General features: G+C 44.4%; 1 protein-coding gene across 1 annotated transcript in view; it reads left to right on the plus strand.

Annotated features, from left to right (window-relative positions):
* The first annotated feature begins 5,198 nt into the window (after positions 1–5,198).
* Positions 5,199–13,903, plus strand: part of EIF2S2 (eukaryotic translation initiation factor 2 subunit beta) — a 24,527-nt gene continuing 15,822 nt past the window's right edge. The window contains exon 1 of the mRNA XM_034787284.1: positions 5,199–5,400. Coding sequence (XP_034643175.1) covers positions 5,386–5,400 — 15 coding nt within the window. The 5' untranslated portion in view covers positions 5,199–5,385. The remainder of the gene's footprint in view (positions 5,401–13,903) is intronic.

Genomic DNA, 13,903 nt, shown 5'->3' on the forward strand with positions numbered 1-13,903 from the left:
AAGAGTAGTATTAGATTATTTCCATCTTTAAAATCAATTTATCTGATTAATTAAATACAAGTTTCCTGATTTTGGACATCATCATTATTCCCACAGAGCATAGTTTGCAAATCTGGAGAAAATGGCTCTCTTTTCACGGATGGAATTTGAGAAGAGCTCTGATCACCTATGGTGCCACATGGGAAACTACTAGTTAAATTAGAGAAGATAGGGATCAGTACAAGCATTGTAAGGTGGATAAGGAATTGGTTAAAATGGAGAAGGCAATGGGTCGTGCAGTGCTGAAAGGTGAATTATTGGTCTGGAGGCAGGTTACTAGTGATTTCCTCAAGGATCAGTCTCGGGAAGTCTTATTCAATATTTTTATTAAAGACCCTGGCACAAAAAGTAGAATGTGCTAATGAAATTTGCTGATGATAAAAATTTAGGAGGCACCATCAATACAGAGAAGAATCAGAAAATTGCACCAAAAGATCTGGATGACCTTGATAACTGGAATGACAGAAATGGGATGAAATTCAATAGTACAAAGTGCAAGGTCGTGCATTTAGGGTTTAATAAGAATTTGTGCTACAAACTGGGGAGTCAGCGAGACCTGGGCGAGTGGGTCAATCATAGGATGGCTATGAGCCACCAACGTGATGCAGCTGTGAAAAAAAACAAATGTGATCCTAGGACGTATCAGGCAAGGCATTTCCATTACGGATAGAGAAATATTAATGCATTGTACAAGGCACTGGTAAGACCTCATTTGGAATACTGTGTACAATTCTGGTCAACCATGTTTAAGAAAGATGAATTTATACTGGAGCAGGTGCAGAGAAGAGTCACTACAATGATCAGGGGAATGGAAGACCTATTTCATAAGAAGATACTTGAAGAGCTTGGTTTGTTTAGTCTAGCAAAAAGAAAGCTGAGGGAATATTATTGCTTTCTATAAATACATTTGGACAGAGGTTCTCAAACTGTGGTCCGCGGACCACCAGTGGTCTGCAAGCTCCATTCAAGTGGCCCGCGGATAGTTCCCTCTAAGGTGCGCACCTGGGTGGCTGCACATGAGATAATGAAGGGCCACCCACCTAATTAGTGGAGCCGCACAGGTGTGGCTCCACTAATTAGGTGCCTGGACCCTGGAGAAGACGCACATGTAAGATGAGGTGGTAGCCTTGGGGGGAGTAGGGGGTAGGTGGGAGGGGGTAGTGGGATGAGAAGAGGGGGTGGAAGGAATTTGGGATGTGCTGGGCTGTGGCGGTCAGAGAAAGAGGCGACTTTCCCCAGCTCCAGGGCTGCGGGGAGAGACCCCCTTCCTTCCCAGCCCCAGCTCGGGGGCTGCCACGGTGGGGGAAAGAGGGAAATAGAATATCAGGTTTGGAAGGGACCTCAGGAGGTCATCTAGTCCAACCCCCTGCTCAAAGCAGGACCAATCCCCAGACAGATTTTTACCCCAGATCCCTAAATGGCCCCCTCAAGGATTGAACTCTCAACCCTGGGTTTAGCAGGCCAATGCTCAAACCACTGAGCTATCCCTCCCCCCAAAGACCCTCTTCCTTTTCAGCCACCGCTCGGGGGCTGTCACAGCAAGGGAGAGAGGGAACATCCATCACATTAGAAAGGTAAGACTACTGATATTAAAATATGAGTTGTGTGCTTTTATTTGCAGAACAAAACAAATTTAATTATTAAACTTTTTTTTTTTTTTTTATATAGCACTTTTATCCAAAGTGCTTTACAATAGTTAGCTAACGGTACAAACAATATTTGGAAAGATCATTAAGTGGTCCGCTGAGACCTTCAGCAATTTTCAAGTGGTCCTCTAAAAAAAAAGTTTGAGAACCACTGTATTTAGGAGATAAATAGAAGGAGGCTGAAGAGTTACTTAAGCTAACGGACAATGTTCTAACCATTACAGGGATGAGGTTCTGGAACAGCCTCCCCGTAGGAGTTGTGGGGGCAAACAACTTTATTAGTTAAGAGAGAGATGGACAAATTTATGAGTACAATTGTGTGATGGGGCTGCTTGTGATGGTAGGGATCAGGGCTCAACAGCCCTGCAGCTCATTTCCAGTTTGTCTTACGTTCCTAAAGCACCTACTTCAGGTTTCGGCTGGCCACCAGCAGAGGTCAGGAAGGAATCCTCCCTCCCCCTATGTATTCTGGGAGGGGAGATAGGGCCACACTCTTTCTGGCTGCAAGTTATGACATTAACATGCTTAGACATGGATAAAATATCATTACCTATTAAAATATCAACAGGAAGTAGATCCTAATGCCTATAACAGTATCTCCCTTAAAATCCTCACACTTAAGGTGGACCTTAGCCAGAAGTACAGTAGAGGGAATTAATCCAATCTATTTAAACTCTTACCAGGGAGACTGTCTTCCTCCCTTACCAAACTTTCCTTAACCAAAGTGACTTGGGATGCTACATCTATACCTTAGCATTCTTAATAAATTCTTTACTACCTTCCAAGGACTCGTCCTAATATAGTTCATTGGTTCAAAAACCTGCTCGTCCACTGCCTCTGGCACAATGGTAGTGCCACTCGCTATGGCAGGATGGGGTGTGGGTCTTGGGATTACCACAAGTTTTGGGCAATTTGGTTTTATGTGCCTAGGAGTCCCACAGTGATGGCAGACTACTTGCCTTCACTTTTGCTAGGGGGCTTTAAGCCCTGTGCTGCCTTGGGGTTAGGTTTACTTCTAAACCCCTCTTTCCCTTCCCCTGGAATTCCCCCCATGAGCCCTTGATTCATATCTATCAGCAATTTCTGCAGCCTATAAAACCGTGGAAGATTTTTTTTTGGTTACAGATGGCTGTCTTTACCTCATTTGTAACTCCCCATAACAATTACTCCTGGGCCATCAGATCAGTTTTTCATAATCATTCTCAGCCGCTGCCCCAATATCCATTTTCTCCGAAAATTACTCATTTTAGGTACATATTCAACATGAGTGATATTGTCAAACATTTTGATATTTCTGTAATTCAATTGACAGGTCTGAGGAGTAATCTCAAATCCTTTCAGTACATTTTCTTTAAATTTCTTATACATCTTAGCATCACCTCCTCTATATCATTAAAAACTTGTCTGTCTTTCCCAGTTAATCTGATTAGGAGGATAGGCATCTGCTTATCCTCTGGGATATCGTGCATCCCACATAGTTTCTAAAAGGTGGACAGGTACTCTTCCCTACAGTCAATTTCCTTATAAATTGGACAGATGTTCTCCCACTCCCTTGTGTTGCGGAGGGGTAAGCTCGCTGGCTGGGGAAGCTCCTTTTGCTGCTCAAGTACTGTGTACTGCAATGTTTGAGCTTCTATTTGGCTCGTGTGCCCCCTCCTTAGCTTTCTCACTGGCTTTGACTGTTAGTTGTTCCATGTGTCTTTGGTGGGATCTCACCTGAGCCTCTGCTTCTGCCATGAGTCTCTGATGCTTGTGTTCTTCCTGGGCTGCCAGGTACTGCAATCAGGCCATTTCCACTGCAGTGTTTCCCTCTGCAGCGCCTAGGGCAGGGAGGGTCCTTGAATGGCTGGTCAAAACTTATGAGCAAAGCTCTTAGCTCCTGAACTGGAGTTTTCTTTTTATGGGCTACTCCCCCGTCCTTACATAACTGATCAAGTCTTTTCTGTCAAGACCATCATATGACTGTGGTTCACTCACTGTGTCTATTCTTTAACCTTTCAAACTCTCAATATCAAGTCTAAACTTTGACAGTGCTGGGTTATGATCTATAAACCCAGCTGACCTGTGGCATGTGAATCCTGCCATGACTACGCCACTGTTACGCGCTCTCTGGAGCGGCTCAGTAGCGTGAATACCAGCCTCAGGGCAGACTGGTAAGAAGCAGGGCACAAACCCCAAACTATTTGTGAGTTCCATACTTGGATTTCACCAACCAAACATCAAGTGTAAACTCCTCAGACACTTTAATAGCCTAATCATGGACTCACAGACAGTCCCCTCACATACCCAAGTCTATCTTGCCTCCGAGGCAAGCTTGCCTGTGACAGATGGTTCTTTACACCAAAAATCACAGCAATATTCAGATTACCCACAGTCTCAAAGGACCAGTCACTTACCCCAGGTCAATTGCACTTAAGATCTTACACCAAAAATAGCGCTTGTAGCCAATCCTATAATAAACTAATTACAGATTTACTAACTAAGAAAAAGAAGTGAAAGTTATTTATAAGGTTAAAGCGGATAAACATATGTATACAAATGAGTTACAGTCTTAGATTCCAAGAAATGGTAGAAACTTCTGCAATAAGAAAGCTCTATTGGTCCTTTAGGGATCCCCAGACAAATCACACGGAATCTGTTGCTTATGCTTAGTAATCATTTCCCCTCAGATCCAAGTATCATAAAGACAGTTTCTTTTTAACAGGGATTTTTATTCCCCTGTCCCATGAGTTTGAGCTGCAGGGGCAGTCCACATGCATGTCTCCTCTTCACAGGTATGTAGGGATTAATCAACAAAGTCTTTTGTCCTCCAATGGTCTACAATAGTTTGTCTGGTGTGCATGGGCAAACTAGTATTTCACATTTGGTGTTGCTTTTTTCCTGACTGGTGGTTTACAGTTTCAGAACAAATACTTTTACAGTTACAGAGCAAACACTTAAATGCTACTTTATAACATGGGCTACAGATATTATAAGTGAGATTAATGCATGCAGCAATTTACAAGCATTTCATAGAGTTTAAAGATTAAACGTTTTTATAAATCTAATACCTATTTTAGCAATACTAAACACACAGGTCGCCAGCTCTGCATTTGTCAGCATTCAGCTGAGGCCTAGGGACCTCGGCATGAGCTGGCACCTACTCTGCCACCATCACCTCCCCCGCCCGCATCTCTGCTGGGGCCCCCAGGAGCCTCTCACCCCCCACAGCCCCATCTCTGCGGGGACCCGCCACAACCTCCCCAGCCACCACTACCCCATCTCTGCCAGGGTGTCCCACAGCCTCATCTTTGCAGGGGCTGCCCACAGCCTGTTCCCCAGCCAAGGCTCACCCCCACCCCTTCTATGCCTGGCCCCGTCACCTCCCCTACCAGCCCAGCTACAATGAGCCACTCCCTTCCGCGCTGCGATGAGTCACACACACGCGACAGCCTAGTCCCGGGCGCACGCGCACCATGAGAACTACAACTCCCGAGAACCCTTGCGGCCGGGTTGGGGTGCATGCTGCGCTTGCGTACATCCGGGGCTCGGCCGCTCTGTGCGCTCGCTGATGCAAGAGAGCTGAGCTGAGCGCGGCGGTGGCTGCAGTACCTTCGGGAGGCGACGGACTGGCTCCGTGAGCGGCGTTGTAGTGACCGGCTTCGGCGACTGACCCTCCTCCGTTTCCGTAGCGCGCGCTGTGCGAGCCCGGCCCTCAGCCATGTCGGGAGACGAGGTGAGGGGCTCCCAGCCTGAGGCCAGCGCCGCCGCCATGTGGGCAGCCGGGCCTGAGGCCTGCGCCACCGCCATGTGGGGGAGCCGAGCCTGAGGCCTGCTCCGGAGCAGAGAGGGGCCGGGGCTGAGCCGGGCGCGGGTTGCTCCGCGCGGGACCTGTCCTGGGGTTGTGAGAGAGCCGGAGCGGGGCCTGTATTTCTTCCGTCGGCCCCTGCTGGGTGGGGGGAGCGGGGCCTGGCAGGGTGGTGCCGGCCGCTCCGCGGGTGGCAGGGGGCTTGGCCTCCCCTGCTGGGGGGAGGGGAGGTCACCCTCCTTAGGCGCGGGGAGGATGATTGTGGCGGGGGCTGCGCTTGTGTTCCCGTGCGGACGGCCCTCGGCGCTGCACGGTGGGCTAGGGCCTCTGCTGGGAATGGAGGCTTCAGGCCTGCTCAGGAAGGGTGTGTGTGGGAGCCTGCCTGGACGAGGGGGTACTCCTCCGGGGAAGGGAGGGTTTTCTCTCTGGCTCCCTGAGATGCTAAAGAAAAATGTGTTGTTTCTGTCTACCAAGTGGTCTCCTTTCTCAGAAAAAGCAAGGGGAGGGGGGGAGGAGGAGGAATTTTAAAAACTGGACTCCAGACCCTGGCTGGCTACTAGTCTGTGTAGATGAGATATGACCCGGTCATTGGATAACTTACAGCGATTGACAAGGATATTTTCTCTAGTGCCAAGTGCTGCTTCCCACCCACCCCAGCAGTTTGTCAGTGGGTGAGCTTTATAACACTAGTAATAGTGATTATAGCTGGGGGGGGGGGGAGAATAGCTACTTTGTTTTGATGTGGTCCAAGCAAAGTTGGTTTCACTTGCCAAAAAACAACAGCAGTTCTTGACTGTTTGATGAAAACTAGAGCATAGAAGAATGTGGTATTGCTCCTGCTTGCATCAGTTAATAACTAGGAAATAATACTCAATTCTTTTGTAGTGCTTTTGCTGTTTTTTTTTCTGGGAGGGAAAGAAGCCTTTATTTGCAGAGGGGTTGCAATGTTGTGAGTGGAGTGGAGAGGGGGGCTTTCCTCTAGCCAGTAGCACCTTAATCTTTCTCCTTTTAATACTTAAAGAACACCTGTTTAGGCTTGGTCTACACACAGTGTTTGTACTAGCATAATTATTTTGTATACGGGTGTGAGTTTTTTACCAATACAATTACACCAGTTCAGTTCCTTGTGTGAACACAGTTATTATGGTATAAAGATGTGTTTACCTGATCTAGCTTATTCCCATTCCTGTATGGGAATAAACTACGCTGATATAAGGTACCTTTATGTCGGTATGACTATCCATGCTAGGAGGATGTATGTGTGCAACTCAGTTTGTCTCTCTTTAACTGCTTAAAAAAAATGAAGATTAAGCTACAATTGATTGGAGGGTGAACCACTCACAATGAAACCCCTGTTTCCAGGTCAAGGCTAGCTTCCCACTCAAAATACTCCAGAATTTACTGGCTTCTAACTGATGCAAGTAGGGGACAAATGACCATTGAAGACCATGAGCTACACCAGTGGTTCAAATAGGGCTAATTCCAAGTGTAGGCAAGACCTAAGCTCACTAACTGGAAGTTAAATGTACTTTTTCAGTTTGTATTTTATGCCTTTAACAGCACTCTGATTTGTTTAGTGGGTTTCATTGTTTCCATGTGTAATCAATATCAGGATTTGAAAATTCTAGTTGTCTATAGCATGTAGGACATTTTCATAAGCAAGTAGCATTACATTTGCAAAGCCTAAAGGATCGTTTCTGAAAATGTAACTATCTAGCCCTTGTGGCTCCAAAGAGAATCTTGCAGATGCAGAATTGACAAGTGACCACATTTCCCCCCCCCCCCATGATGCATTCTTTTGGCAGCCCTGTCACACCTGCTTGCATCATTTGGGGAGGGGGAAGCAGGGGACTCTCATGTTTTGACCTGTGGGAAGATGCACTGGGCTGGAAACCAGGAGGCAATGAGTTTTGAACTTGCCTTTTCCACTGAGTGCTGTTAATATTTCTGTGTGGTTCACAATCCTTGTTACTGACCAGGGCCTCACACCCTTAGTCTGGGAGATAGGCAACTATCATTCCCTCATTTTACAAACCAGATACCTTGTGGTGCCCCTCTTAGTTAACTTCAAGCACAGCTAGGAATAGAACCCTGGTCTCCGATATGACAGAGCTAAGCCTTGTCCACTCTGTCTTTTAGAATCAGCGTACCAAATGTATATGCTTAACTAGCCTGGCTGTAACCACAGCTCCAACTACTAGATCACAGTTTGCTCCCAGAGCTAGGAGTAGGACCCAGGAATCCTGATGCTAAACATTCCACTGCTGTCTCACAAATAGTTGTGATCCACTGACAAAGAAAGGAAGCTTCATTCTTGAAGGTATGTCAGTAGTTCTTATTTGGGGACTGGATGACTCAGAGGATTATCAAAGAGTTGTAGAGCCAGTCACCAGTTTGAATCCAGCCCAGCTCAGGCATGGAAAATTGTTCCCATCCAGTGTAAATGTGATACCCTCATACTCATTTCATATTGAGGTCCTCACCTATCACAAATTTTCCACCATGGTTTTCACTAAGTGACAGGTTGACAGAGGCCAGAATTGCATCCGTGATGGAGATGAACTGTCCGTGTTAGCCCTAGCAAAGTAGTGTGCATGAAACTTGCCCTGCTGCTGCCCAGTAGATTAAGGTGACTCCCTTCATCAGAGATCAAATAGTCCTGCACCTTTCATCAACATGATTTTAAAGTTATTTATGTAACATTGTAAATATGCAAATTAAGTCATTAAATTATTGACATAGCGTTACACAGATCTGCATGAAACTTAGAGTCTATGTAGATGTGTCTTGAGTGTAAACCAGTGTAGTGTCTGCCCGAGTCTATAATAATAATGGAGATATCCCATCTCCTAGAACTGGAAGGGACCTTGAAAGGTCATCAAGTCCAGCCCCCTGCCTTCACTAGCAGGACCAAGTACTGATTTTGCCCCAGATCCCCAAGCGGCCCCCTCAAGGATTGAACTCACAACCCTGGGTTTAGCAGGCCAATGCTCAAACCACTGAGCTATTCCTCCCCCCGTCTAGGACGGTTTTAGTGCCTGTAACGATAGCTTAAAACTTTTGCAAGCTTCAGTAAAGTGAAAACTCCCAAGTTGCTAGTCTGTTTACACTTGTGCTATACAGAATTCTGTGGGGAGCACTGAAACTGACAAAGCTAGCAGCAGAGGCAAGCACTGGAGCTGTTCACAGTGGAGAACTCAACTGAAACTAGGGGATAAGTATGGTAGCAGGAATATGCCCCAGTTGAAGCAGCCAGCATGTGATGAAATCATAGGGTACTAGCCCACTCTTGCAGTGTTGAGAGACCCTTCGTTGGAAGGAAGGAACAATAGTGTGTGTGGCAGAAGGTAGTCTTCATATTTACTAAACAGATGGCATGGGGTCCAGTGACAGCACTGTCATAGGAATCCCAGTATGTTCTCCATTCCCTGCAATTTGGGAATTGCATTGTCTTCTCACCTGAGTGTTGCCTTTGGACAGTGGGACCCTCACTTTTTCTATTGTCTCTAAGTAGATTTACTTTTCCCTAGCTATCAGGGCTCTGAATTTTTTTATTTTTAGTTTTTGAGAAGGGGGTGAGTGGATATATGAGAGATTGGACAGGGGAGAGAGAGATGGTCTGAATTAGGGAAGATTAATATAGTTAAAAGACTTTGGCTATGTCTACACTACCACTGGTTTGATGTGCTGACGATCGATACACTGGGGGTTGATTTAGCGGGTCTAGCAAAGATCCGCTAAATCGACTGCAGATCGCTCTCCAGTACTCCAACCCGAATGAGAAGAGTAAGGGTAAGTCAATGGGAGAGTGTCTCCCGTCGACCCAGTGCAGCATAGACACCGCAGTAAGTTGACCTAAGCTACGTTGATTCCAGCTACGTTGTTAGGTCGATTTACATGGTAACATAGACATTGTCGTTAGGAGAAAATGGAAGGAGAAATGGGGTAGAAAATAATAGAGGAGGTGGTACATAGAGCAGCATAGGGAAAGAATGATGTAAGTGGCTTTTAGGTTGTAAGCTCTGTGGGACAGGGACGGTCACATTTTGTTTGTGCAATGCATAGCACAATGGGACCAGTCTGGTTAACACCGGGGTTCTCAAATTGGGGGTCGGGATCCCTCTGGGGGTCGCAAGGTTATTACATGGGGTGTCGCGAGCTGTCAACCTCCACCCCAAACCCCACTTTGCCTCCAGCATTTATAATGGTCTTAAATTAATTTTTTTTTAAATCTATTTATAAGGGAGGGGGTCACACTCAGAGGCTTGCTATGTGAAAGGGGTCACCAGTAAACAAGTTTGAGAATCATTGGGTTAAGATCTTTATGTACTCATCATCATGGCAAATTCAAATAGGATGTTGCTTACTTGCAGATTGAGTGCCACTGGGATCAATCTCTGGCTAGATCCTTAATGTGGTCTGGCTGGATATTTAGTTAGATCCCTCGCTGGCAATCTTATCATCCCATTGAATCTTTTGGCATCCCTGTGATTGCTGGGCTTGTAGTGGCATTCCTTGGTAAACAAGCTTCGGAAGTTGGCCTTTTCTAATAAGGTCTCTCGGTGCTACTACTATTTAAATATTAAAGTGGTGTGAGAGAGCAGGAAACAAGGAAGCTCTATGGGGCAGTGAATGCCTTTTTAGTAAGTGTTTGCTTGCTTCCTATTGAAATCCCTGATTGGAGCTCGAAGGTGATGCAAATAATAACTATACTGCAAACAATAAGGAAAAGATGCACCATAAAGAAAATACGAAAGAAAAAAGGTGCAGTGAAGCCCAGGGGGGAGAGAGAAAAGATTGAGGTACTTTTTAAAATGTGTATTAAATACGAAGTTTAAGTGCAGAGGCTATTGCTTGGGAAGAAAGGTGGCAGCACAGATAACTGTCACCCTCTATGCTTGGCTTAGGCATTGTCTAAACAAGAAAGTTGCACTGGTTTCACTTAAATTAGTTTTTACACTCCTTTAATGCATTTAATAGATTAAATTTAAATGCAACAACAGATATGTAACTGTTGAGGCATAGGGCTAGGGTATTTCTGCATTGCAATCCATTTAAGCCTCTTAGGTTGGATCTACATAAGCAAACTTTGTAGCTTAGCATAATGTTACAACATAGCATAATGCTATGGTGACAAATGTCTAAATGCTCTAAATCCACAGTACGTTTTCTACCGTTGATACCACTGGTGGACCTTGCTGAATTACAGCTGGGGAGTTTTAGTGTAAACAAGATATTAGTGGTCAAAATCCAATAAGCTGACTTTTTATATAGTGTTTGACAGAACTCTTAGTTACTTGGGAAATGTCTCCGAATGGGTGACTCTGTAGCCTAACTTGTATTTGATAGTAAAAGTCATAGTACATGATTGGGTTTCTCCTTATTCACGTAAACAAACCTGTGTCTTAAAAGAAATCCTGGAGGATGTAAGCAAACTTTCATTTACATATCCCCCAAAGGATGCTTTCCCATCTGGAAGCAGCCAGAGTGCGGTGTGCTTGGCTGTGCATGACTTTCCCTGCCATGATGCTCCGCCTGCACAATTGGCTGAAGCAGTGGTGTCCTAAGAGCTGCCCATAGCAGCTTGATGCCTGCTGCAGAATCTCCGAAACTATAGGAATCTCCAGGTGGGGAGATGTAAGCGGTTTCTGGCCAGGCAAAACAAACAATAGGACAGGACTGAGTTTGGCCCTGTATTTATGTCTGAGAAGCTACAAAGGGTTTGCTTCTGGTGTCTTACAACATATCCTCATTAAATTTAGTCATAAGTAGGGCTATCAAGCAATACAAAAATTAATCACGATTAATCGTACGATTAATCGCACTGTTAAACAATAATAGAATACCATTTATTTTAATATTTTTGGATGTTTTCTACATTGTCAAATACACGTCTGCCGTGATATAACGCTGCCCTCAGGAGCCAAAAAATCTTACCGCGTTATAGTGAACTTGCTTTGATCCACCGGAGTGCGCAGCCCTGTACCCCCCGGAGCACTGCTTTACCGCATTATATCCGAATTCGTGTTACATTGGGTAGCGTTACAGCAAGGTAGCAGTGTATATTGATTTCAATTACAACACAGAATACAAAGTGTGCAGTGCTCACTTTATATTTATTTTTTATTACAAATATTTTCACTGTAAAAAACAAAAGAAATAGTATATTTCAATTCACCTAATACAAGTACTGTAGTGCAATCTCTTTATAATGAAAGTTGAACTTACAAATGTAGAATTATGTACAAAAAATAACTGCATTCAAAAATAAAACAATGCAAAACTTTCTACAAGTCCATTCAGCCAATTGCTCAATCAAACAAGTTTGGTTACAATTTGCAGGAGATGCTGCTGCTCACGTCTTGTTTACAATGTCACCTGAAAGTGAGAACAGGCTTTCGCATGGCACTGTTGTAACCGGCATTGCAAGATATTTACGTGCCAGATGCGCTAAAGATACATATGTCCCTTCATGCTTCAACCACCATTCCTGAATATATGCATCCATGCTGATGACGGGTTCTGTTTGATAATGATCCAAAGCAGAGTGGACTGATGCATGTTCATTTTCATCATCTGAATCAGATTCCACCAGCAGAAGGTTGACTTTCTTTTTTGGTGGTTTGGGTTCTGTAGTTTCCTCATCGGAGTGTTGCTCTTTTAAGACATCTGAAAGCATTCTCCACACCTCATCCCGCTCAGATTTTGGAAGGCACTTCAGATTCTTAAATCTTGGCTCGAGTGCTGTATCTATCCTTAGAAATCTCACATTGGTACCTTCTTTGCGTTTTGTCAGATCTGCTGTGAAAGTGTTCTTAAAACGAACTTGTGCTGGGTCATCATCCGAGACTGCTATAACATGAAATATATGGCAGAATGCAGGTAAAACAGAACAGGAGACGTACAATTCTCCCCCAAGGAGTTCAGTCCCAAATTTAATTAACACGTTTTTTTTTTAAACGAGCGTCATCATCATGGAAGCATGTCCTCTGGAATGGTGGCCAAAGCATGAAGGGGCATATGAATGTTTAGCATGTATGGCACGTAAATACCTTGCAACGCCATCTGCAAAAGTCTGTTCTCACTTTCAGGTGACATTGTAAATAAGAAGTAGTCAGCATTCTCAGCTCTAAATGTAAACAAACTTGTATGTCTTAGCAGTTGGCTGAACAAGAAGTAGGACTGAGTGGACTTGTAGGCTCTAAAGTTTTACATTTTGTTTTTGAATGCAGTTATGTAACAAAAAAAAATCTACATTTGTAAGTTATACTTTCATGATAAAGAGATTGCACTACAGTACTTGTATGAGGTGAATCGAAACATCTTTTGTTTATCATTTTTACAGTGCAAATATTTGTAATAAAATATAAAGTGAGCACTGTACACTTTGTGTTATATTTAAAATCAATATATTTGAAAATATAGAAAAACAAACAATAGAATACCAATTGAAATTTATTAAATATTTTTGGATGTTTTTCTACATTTTCAAATATATCGTGCACTTCAAGGCGGAGAGAATGATTCGCAAGTGTGTATTGCCTAATAATATTACTAAGGCTTGGAATGTGCAAACATCTTGTAAAAGACATTCAAGCACAGAATTTATTAGCCAATTATACAGAAACACTTAAAAAGCTCATAGTTTGAGAACTTCAGTCCTCACTCTCATGTACCTACAGCCTACATGCGGTATCTGTATGTTGCCTATACTTCAGATAATAGCCAACATGTGAAGTCTTCCTCACTTCAGTAGCTTAGCACAGTGCTTTGTGAACTGCCAGCATAATTAAATGTGGTGAGACCCAGGCTATGAGGGATTTGGAAAAGTGGTCACCAAGCAGTGGAGAATTATAAGATTTTGACAAGAGGTAGTTCCATGAAAAGAAATATTGGATTACCATTATCTTACTGGAATAACATAAGTGAGGTTAGTAGCTAAATACACAAGTATAAAAATCTTAATTTGTAGATCTGCTGAGATAACTAAGTTACAAGGCAACAAAACTCACTAACATAATATGCTGGTGGTTCTGACCGTGCTACTTACTAGGGCAAGGCTGTGAATGAACTCTATCTTACTGGGTTGTTGTGTCAGTGGCCTCAACCTGTATGTGATGCTGTCACATTTAATAGTAGGGTAGATACTAGGGTTACCATATTTCAACAAGCAAAAAAGAGGACGGGAGGAGCCACGCCCTAGCCCCGCCCCCCCAGAACCCCCAACCCTCCCCCCGTTCCTTGTCCCCTGACTGCCCCCTCCTGGGACCCCTGCCCCTAACTGCCCCCCGGGACTCCACTCCCTATCTAAGCCTCCTTGCCTCTTGTCCCCTGACTGCCCCAACCCTTATCCACACCCCCACCCCCAGACAGACCCCTGGGACTCCCACGCCCCATCCAACCACTCCCCACCCCCTGACAGCCCCCCCCC

This window comes from Trachemys scripta, chromosome 12 (genome assembly GCF_013100865.1).
Source record: "Trachemys scripta elegans isolate TJP31775 chromosome 12, CAS_Tse_1.0, whole genome shotgun sequence".
In the NCBI taxonomy this organism is placed as follows: domain Eukaryota; kingdom Metazoa; phylum Chordata; order Testudines; family Emydidae; genus Trachemys; species Trachemys scripta.